At 40.6% G+C, this 9,455-nt stretch overlaps 1 protein-coding gene across 2 annotated transcripts in view; it reads right to left on the bottom strand.

Moving 5' to 3' along the window:
• Window positions 1-599: 599 nt before the first annotated feature.
• LOC130173389 (protein diaphanous homolog 1) overlaps window positions 600-9,455 on the bottom strand; it is a 40,006-nt gene continuing 31,150 nt past the window's right edge. For both annotated transcript variants that reach the window (XM_056382632.1, XM_056382633.1), the window contains 5 exons: window positions 8,832-8,896; window positions 5,336-5,515; window positions 2,600-3,145; window positions 922-1,036; window positions 600-764 (listed from right to left, as the gene is read on the bottom strand). In XM_056382632.1, coding sequence (XP_056238607.1) covers window positions 601-764; window positions 922-1,036; window positions 2,600-3,145; window positions 5,336-5,515; window positions 8,832-8,896 — 1,070 coding nt within the window. In that variant the 3' untranslated portion in view covers window position 600. The remainder of the gene's footprint in view (window positions 765-921; window positions 1,037-2,599; window positions 3,146-5,335; window positions 5,516-8,831; window positions 8,897-9,455) is intronic.

The following is a 9,455-nucleotide window of genomic DNA, read 5'->3' as shown; positions in this document are numbered from 1 at the left end:
GCGTGGGTGCACAGGCCAAGGGGGTGGGGGGGTCAAATTAAGGAGTGACAGGCGGACGTTAGGACTTGCCATACAGGTGAATGCAGATGGGACAGCTGCCAACATTGACATTTACTGACATCAACAGCTAGCATCAGCCATGTGTGCATGCACACTTCTGTTTATGTATATGACATGAGCAAGAGTCTGTGTGTGTATATGTACTGAGACTGAATCTGAAGGTCAGATGGAATTATATACACACCCACACACACTGTCTGTCTGTGTGTTCCTGGTGTCCTGGTTATGATATGAATATGGAGGAGTTAGAGCAGAAGGCTCAGTGACACTGGGACAAGGTGATAGGAGTGGGCAGGTGTGCGTGTGTGAGCGTACGCCCGTGTGTCAGCGCTTTGTGCCAGGACAGCAGGTGGCTAGTCAAAGGACATCAGTGACCTTCTCCTTATCCCTCCCTCTATCCTCCTCGCTTTGTCCATCTCTCCCTTTGTCCCCAAGTCCCAATTCATCTCACCTGGATGTGAGCACTCAGTCTTTGGACAACAAGTCATGGGCACATTGAGAAGATGAACACACATACAAACACGGGTGTGGGTGGTTTATTCATGAACTCGTGTGAGTTGCTGTTTTGACACAGCGTTGCTGAATAATGTAAATGTGCAGCGTGTCCTCCAAGCAGAGAACGAGAAAGGGTGAAAAAGGCTGAAGAAGATGTGTGAAAAACCAACTAAATGGAAGTGTGTGCGTGATATTCTTACCTTTAGTGGCTGATGGAAGCAGAACAGGAGGATTGAAATAGATATGGAGTTGAGGAAAGAGGGGAGGGATGTGGGAGAGGTGAGAAGTAGAGAAAGACATTGCTTATTACTGTGAAACACAACATGATAACCACAGTAGTAAAAAACACACAAGACACACACTCACTCTTTGTCTGCGAGGAGAAGGTCAAGGTGAGTTTGGCAAAGAGCTCATTGTTTTCAAATTGCTCCTCTTTCGCCTTGGTCCAGAAACTGTTCTCAGAGAGGTCTTCAGGTCCAATCTAAGAGAGTAATGCCAGTATGTACAGAGAGAGAAAGAAGGAGAAAATGAGAAGGAAAGAGATGTATTGAATCTGTTAGCTAACCACATCATCAAATTGACTCAATCTTCCAAAAATGGTCATCTGTGCACCTGGCAAACAATGAGATGAGCAGATAAAGAGGTTGAGAGACCAAAAGAAACAGGAGGGCTGTAAAAAGAAGGAGGCAGCAGTATGGTAGTAGAGGGAGGGGACAAGGATGGAGGAAGGAAGGAAGACACAAAGAGAAAAGGGAGAGGAGGAAACAAGTAGTCATTTTCTCTCATCTTCGCACACTGTCTCTACCACAAAGCATACTGAGCTTCAGAGATTCACGCATAGAAATGCTAAGAAATACAGGGGTTTCCACTTTCTTTCCTCCCCCTCTTCTTTCTGTCTTCCCCCTTACGTGGGTGCTCTCTCTGTATCCCTCTTTGTCTTTGTGTTGCACTCTCTCTCTATTCTAGTCACAAGACACAATTAACTTTGTATGTTTTTCCTGCACTTTCTGAGTGTTCTCATCAAGGGAAAAGACAAAGAGAGTGAAATCAAGAGAGCGAGAGAGAAAGCAGTGGTAGTAAATTTACAGATATCAGGCCTTTCATTATGGACAAAGCCTCAGGGATGGGGATGTAGGACAGAAAAGACTGAGTAGGGAGAGGAAATGTGATATTGGGATGAGCTGAAAGAGCAAGCAAGAAAGCAAGAGAGCACGCAAAGAGGAGGATGAGTCCAAGCCAGAAAAAAAAGTTAATTTAAATTACAAAAGAATACTGTCCTTTCTAGCAGCAATTTAATTATCTTTCAGTGGTGCAGTTAAAAGAAGAAGGCTTATTAAAAAGCAATTTCTGTGACATCCTCGTCAAACATTCTCACCAGCTAGAGAGACAGAGAGAAAGAGAGAGGGAGAGAGAGAGAAGCTAAATGCTGATGAAGTCTGCTGAAGCCATTAAACAGTAGCTTTAGGCTAAAGAAAGACAGAGGGCCGTTTTGATGTTTTAACCATCACAGATGAGAGGGAGGAGAAGAACATGAAGCACACAGTCATGAGATACACGTATGCATGAAAGTCACTTTAGGTCAGAATCTCACTGTTAAAGCTCCATCTCACACTGTTGCACACACAAAGCACACCCTGGGCTATTTCAAATTGTAAATTGTAGAACTTGGCATGCAAAATTTAAATCATGTTTGAATTATTTACAATAAAATCCCTACCTGATTTTACATGGGCATAATGTTCAGATTATAATGAGGAGCTGAAATACAGTATGAACTGTCTCATTTTCAACACTGGTGTGATTTTTGGCATTCAACAATTTATCTTTGGAAAAAACATTTATTAGCTAGTTAGGAAAAGTCTGGAGATGCTATGGGCTAATTCAACCAAACATCTGTACCCAGCACATAAGCAAAATGTAGAATCTACATAGGCAAAAGATTTTTTCTTTTTCCACAATATTTTTACATCACCTGTAGACAGCTGACAATTTTGCAGTAACTCTTTGAATATTAACATATTGAACCATCCATCTCAGAACTGACCTTGCTCCAGTTGGCTCTCTTCAACTGGACCTCAGGCTTGTAATCCTTCTTTGGTTTGAGCCCATAAGGCAGTGGAGGTGGTGCAGGCGCCCCCCAGCCTCCCATGCCAAATGGTGGAGGTGGAGGCATACCTGGGCCTGGCGGTGGAGGAGGGATACCAGGTAACCCAGGCGGCGGCGGCGGTGGTGGAGGTCCCATCCCAGGTAAGGGAGGAGGTGGTGGTGGTCCTGGCATGCCAGGAAGAGGTGGGGGTGGTGGAGGTCCTGGCATACCTGGTAAAAGAGGTGGTGGAGGAGGAGGAGGAATACAGGCCTGACCCGGTAGAGGAGGAGGAGGTGGGGGCTGGGGAAAAGGTATGGCTGCATAGCCTGGTAGGGGTGGAGGTGGAGGTGGAGGTGGAGGTGGAGGTGGAGGGGGTACACCAACATTTTGGCCAGGGAGAGGAGGGGCAGGTGGTGGAGGGGGCAAACCAGGTGTTGGCACAGGAACAGTAACTGTGACAACTTTAGTCTTGGCCTCTTCCAGGTCCTTAGATAGCTTTTCAATCTGCAGGGAAGTAAGGACACGGTACATTATCATTAATATTGATTACCATCTACCACTGGACATACCATTGTATATATTCAAACCATATACAGTATAGTAATTTATCATATAGCATGTCTTGATTGTTATTTGTTGTTTATTGTTTTAATTGACATTTTGTATAGATTTGGCAATTTCCACCATTTCCTATGAATAACCATGCCAACAGAGTGATTAGGTTTGAGAGAAAAAAGAACAAAAGAGGGGGAAAGAGTAACACAGAGAGGGATTAAAGCCTGGGCAGGATTGAGTTTGGGGAGAGAATGGAGAACAAGGCGCAGAGAGAAAAACATAGCAGGGGGGAATTAAATCCACAGAGGAATTCAAAAGAAAAAGTTTTTAAGAGGAGGACAAAATTTTATATTAAAAGTGAGGGTGAATAATTTTTTTTTATTTCAACACTGAAATACTGATTTAAGTATTTATATCAGCGAGGCGACAATTCTTGAGAAAACTGTGCAAGTCATTAAAGTTAGACAGCTAATATTGGGCTGTGAGAGAAGGACTTGATTGGGAACCTTCTATATGTGATTTAAAGAGTACATGTATAGAGAAGTTTATTTACAGTATGTGTTCTTAGGTGTGTAAAGTGTAAACATTGTTGATGTGTGAAAGAGTGTCTGTATGCAGAGCAACAAATTGTGCCGTTTCCTTGGACTTTGAAAAGAAGACAGTAACAGACATAAAGGGCCTCCGAGGCAGGCTTTCTTATTGAGGCAGCAGATGAAGAGTTGGGCACGGCATCACACAGAGGAACAGTGAGAGATCTTTACATGTGAAGAAATCTTCGATGGGCAGTGCCTCAAACACAGAGAAAGTGAGCCATCTTAGTATGAGAAGCTTGTTTGAGGCCTGGCTCGTGATGCTGTTGATGCTTTGGACAACTGTGTGTGCATTTGTGTGTGTGTGTGTGTGTGTGTGTGTGTGTGTGTGTGTGTGTGTGTGTGTGTGTGTGTGTGTTTGAGCTTTTGTGTGTTGAGAAGATGACTCTGCTGGCATTAGCCACTTTGGATGAAGCTCATTTTGGAAGCTGTATAGTTCTCTTACTGACAGACAAACACACACACACAGACATAGAGACACACAGACATAGAGACACACAGACACACACACACACACAGAAACATCTTCATGTGGTTATGAGCATACATGCACAGAGGCAGACGGTTCTGGGTCACTTGGTGTGTTTGTGAGTTTGGGTGTCACTGTGAGGCAGAGTCCAGCTGGTGTGGCAGCAGGACACTGACAGCTAAACAATCCTCATCTTTGCCTCCCTAGTGTATGTACACACACACACACACACACACACACACACACACACGCACAGGAAACCCTGCATGTGTATCTGGGCCTTAAAAAATTCTGTTTGTCCTTAGAAAATTATGTTTGTCCTATCTCCATCCTTTTCCTTTCTTCTTCCTTTAAGTCACTCTTTATACTCCCATTCCCCCACTTTCCATGTTTTTATTGGGTTTCTTAATCTCTAAAGGATTTGGCTTCTTCTCACAATATGCTTTTAGATTTTCGTCTTCTTTTCATGCCATGCTAGAAGTTGGCTAAATCATTTAAGGCCAGGGGGCTTCATTGTTTGTGTGGGTGTGCATAGATGTTGGACAACTTTTGGTACTTAGTCTTCTGCGATATCGTATTTCTTTAGGTTTTGAAATATTTTACCTCTTACAGTTTTAGCAGAAGTTTGTGTTTTGTGTGTATGTATTTCCCGGAAAATAAAAAATAAAAAAAGATTGATTCAGTCATTTGACTCCGTTTTTATTCATTCTGTACTAATGTTGTGGTTCTTTTATGTTGACAATGGCATGAAGTAATGATCGGAATACAGCCCGAGCTAGTCAACATGCCACAAAGATTCTGGAGGTATGATACTGGGTTCAACTAACTTTCAATTCAGTGCATTTGGGCATTTACTTTAACCCTTTAAAATACACAGTTCCATCCACGGGACACTTTGACATTGGTAGTGCTACTTTTGGTGTGTTGTCACATTAAGCTTATTGATTCAATACTCCATAGAAAAAAACAATGCAAATACCTCTATTTAGATTTTGAATTATTTGAATTAAAAAGGCACTGAGGTGCTCATAGACAGGTAGGTGTAGGTGTCTGTGTGTCTGTGTGTGTATTTGTGTCTACCTGCTGATTCAGAGAGCTTAGCTGTTGTTGTAGTCCCTGGTTCTCCTTTTCTCGCTCTTGCTTAGAAGAGGCCAGCTGCTCTTTCTCTTGGCTCAGATCCCGTAGCTTCTGCTCATAGTCACCCTCCAGTTTCTTCAGCTCCACCTGCAACTCGTGGCGTGCTGTCAACTCTGTATCCAGCTATTAAACATGTAAAGGGTCATAGAGAGGGACAGTCTCAAACACACGATCATAAAAAAAGTGCTAGGAACAGTTTTTGATGACTTTACAATTCATGCGTAGCATTCAGTTTGAGGGCAGTAAACAATGTTTTTTTGTTTTCAGATTTCACTCAGGTGCTAAAACAATATCCCATTAGTAGCCTGACTGCACAGATACTGTGCCACTGTTATGAAAGTGGTGTCCCTGGTATGTTCGTGGAATGAATATTCAGCTAATTGTGTGCAACTTTTATTACTTATGCAGTACAACCAGTGACCACTGCATCAACCTGGCATACAAATCTCTTCCCCTTTACTTGGACAACCTCTGGAGAGGCAGCACAGACTGAGTGGGCAAATAAAACATAATAGTGGTTTGCATTTAGTAGCATCATACGGATACCTGAGAAAAAATATGATGTTTTTTTGGAGTAACTGAAAAATCCAATTTAAAAATATAAATTCAATATTGAACAATAACAATAATGATAATTATAATAACACATTTTTTAATAATGACTATGTAGGAGAATTGCTTAAACCCTCCAGGGCCATTCTCCAGGTAACATGACAGATTGTGAGATAGGAGTGTACTCATGAATGCATATCAATAGTTTACTGTCAATGTTATCATAACCCGGAGAGGAATCTTTTAGTTTGAACCTCATTCAGTAACTGGTAAAAAAAATCTAAGTTTTCATTCATTGGAGAATTCATAAACTGTTTCTGGGTGGAATTGCGCAGAACAGAGTTGGACCAACTACTGAGAAAAAGCTATTAATATTGTTGGCAATTAATTGTGGATCAGTGATAAGACCCCAATCAGCCTTTAATTCATTAGGTAACTGCTTGTGTTTATTCTTTTTGTTGAGGATACAATTAATTGTTCTCCAAAACAGGGTCATGTCATTTTTGTGTTTAGATAATTCAACATTGCAGTAGTGTTTTTTTAGCTCCTCTGTTAATGTGGTTTATTGATTTCAGTCACTTTTAAATTGGGCAAGATTAAATGTAGTGGGACTGAGGAGATATTTTTTTGTACGATCTATGTTTAGTATTCAAGGATTTCAGGATGGTTGAAGCTATCCACAGTTTGGTCAGTTTGTGATGAGGTTTGGGAGACATTAATCCAATAGAGAAGCACTGATCATAGGACTGGGAAATACATTCTGAAAACAAAGCAAAAGCCTTTTTGGATCTACGAACTGTAGGATATCTGTCCATGGATACCACTGAACTTTGCTATATTTGCTTTAGTAAAAGTTCTCTTATATTTAAGATGCAGTGTAAATATAGGCTTATACGATTCCTTGAATGCCATTAGAAAGATCTGATAATGATCAGTAATATCCCTACATAAAACACCTGATTTCACATTGTTACCCAACACATTTGATATTGTCTATCAGGGTGGCAGAAGTCTCTGTCACTCTGGTGGTTGGTACTGCAATCATAGGATGAATATAATGAGAGCACATTGTGTTAATAAAGTCCTTAATTAAATTATCATTCTTATAGTTTACAATATTTATAGTCAGATCACCTATTAAATATATCATTATTATGTCCTGTGTGTCTTTATAGACCTGGCTAGGGATGAGATATCAGGACACAGTATCAGTTTTTTTGGAGGCTGCAAACATTGATATAAATAAGGGAAAAGTCACTTTTTAATTTTTGGAGGTCAACAGATGATTTAAATTCATTCTCTCTGTAGTAATCAGATATTATGAAAGAAACTTGTTTCAGTTGAGCAAAACAGTTTGTGTCAGGGTCATTATTATATAAAATGTTGCATATTATGGAATCCTGAGATTCACTTTCTGATTGTTGAAAAGTATTAGAAAAATGGTCAATCAAAGGTTCATTTGCCTGATCATATAGGTCAGTATTTCCCTATAATAAGCCAGAGTCTGATATAGGGAGGTTTTAGTAAAAAGTGTCAGATTTCTTGAGTGGAGATGATGTCATGGTAATTTAGAAGGGAGAAAAAAAATGTTATACAGTTGTGACCTTCCTGATCGTGCTGGCAAAAATTCACTGTGTGGTTTTAGTCATCTGCTGAAGCTTTCGTGGTTTAACCACCAGTCTAAAAACAAGTCTTCAAAGGCCATTTAATTTTATAAAAAAGTAATTGAAAAGGGTGATTAGGGAGAACTAAAACATTTCGTAAAACATTAAGTAAATACAGTCCTGACACCACCAAAACACCAGGGTTCTCCAGTGAGATATGGGAGCAGCATGCTTGCGTGCAGAAGCTTTTAGCCTCCCTCTTGAAGCTGCAGAAGTTCCCATATCTCGAAGACCTGTAGAAGCCATTTCCTGCAGTCTAGTGCTTTCAGTTTCATTGTATAATTTACACTGCAAATTAGTGTCAATTATTGAGTTAGGATGCTTCAGTGCACTTGTATGAGCTCACTTCTCACTTCCATTTTAAAAGACTTCACATCCATGAAGAAAAAAGAGCTAAAGAGATATTTTACACCCAGTTTTAATTTCCAAACTTTCATAAATTTTCAAGGATTTTTCTTCTAGGACACTTGACAAACAGGATAAGAGTATTTAAACCGATGAATACATGAATACACAGACACACATGACTGTTTAATTTGCAGACAGCAGATCCGTTACTCTCGCTGTCAGCGTTCTGACAGCCTCATCCTTAATTCCTGCCAAAGAGACTGCCTGCAATTACCCCATCATGCACAACTGGCACTATGGTGTGTGCGTGGTCAACGAAAATGAATCCAAGTGTGTTCATGTAATGTGTATTTGTGTGGATGTACGTGTGTACGTGTGTTCAGTGGCTATGAGCCTGTGTTAGAGTGTGTGCGCCAGAATGAAGGCTAGTTTCACCTCCCTCTTTGCAATTATCCTGTCACTCGGACAGAATCATCAGGGTAGCAGCACACTGCACTCAAGGCATTTACCCCGATTGCTAGCCTGTAAGAATATTTGTCTGCTGGTTGGCTGTCAGATAGACATGTGTATGCTCATTCTCTTACTCACCCTCTGTTCCCCCCTTTTTCTCATTTGTCATCTCATGTCAGACAGACACTGGTCACATTAAATTTCATTACGATCCCAAATGTGTCTGTGTGTGTCAGAGGGAAATGTTAGCTTTTTTTTTATGTATGATTTTCTGTTGTGTCTTTATGATTGTAATAGCTTGTGTGCTTTTGGGTTGACAAGTAAATATGTCTGTGTGTGTGTGTATAGCATGCTATTGTTGTGTATGAGTGTGTACAGGAGTGCATTTGTGATTTTAAATGTGAATAAATTGGTGTGTATTTCACCTTCTTCCCCAGCTCAGTGGCCTTGGCCTCACTGGTTTCCACCTTGGTCTGGTCCACCATGTTGTCTGTGGACAAAGAAATGACAGAAGGAAAAGATAGAGAGAGAAAAAAAAGTAGATAAGATAAGAGCACACAACCTGCACACATCTAACCGTAGGGTCATCTGCATCCACATGCTTTGTGTATACATACAGTCACAGACACACAGAGTAAGAATTATATTATCTTCCTGTTTTTTTCTTATAATAAATAAAGTTGCATCTCATTACAATAGGATGCTGTCTGTTGCATGCTTCTTCTCCTATAAACCTCTGTCTATGTGTATGTGTGAGAAAGGTTTTCCTTTACATTTTCCTGTATGTGAAAACTATCTCACACCACTTTTTAAAATTCTTATATTTACCCTTTCTTTTTGGAAAGACTGTGAAAAAAATAAAAGAAAGACCATATAACAGTCTGAGAGTAATCCATTATCACAGGATCTGCTTGGCAGAGGACAGGGTTAGAAGGACACAGACTAACCAACGGGGTACTTTTACAGAATAATTGCAGGGTCTACAGGTGGTTCAGTGCCAAAGGGCTTAGCGAGCATGTGCAGTAAAGGAGCTAATTAACATGAAGATG

This window comes from Seriola aureovittata, chromosome 8 (assembly GCF_021018895.1).
Source record: "Seriola aureovittata isolate HTS-2021-v1 ecotype China chromosome 8, ASM2101889v1, whole genome shotgun sequence".
In the NCBI taxonomy this organism is placed as follows: Eukaryota; Metazoa; Chordata; class Actinopteri; order Carangiformes; family Carangidae; genus Seriola; species Seriola aureovittata.
This window is presented reverse-complemented; position numbering and strand designations above follow the sequence as displayed.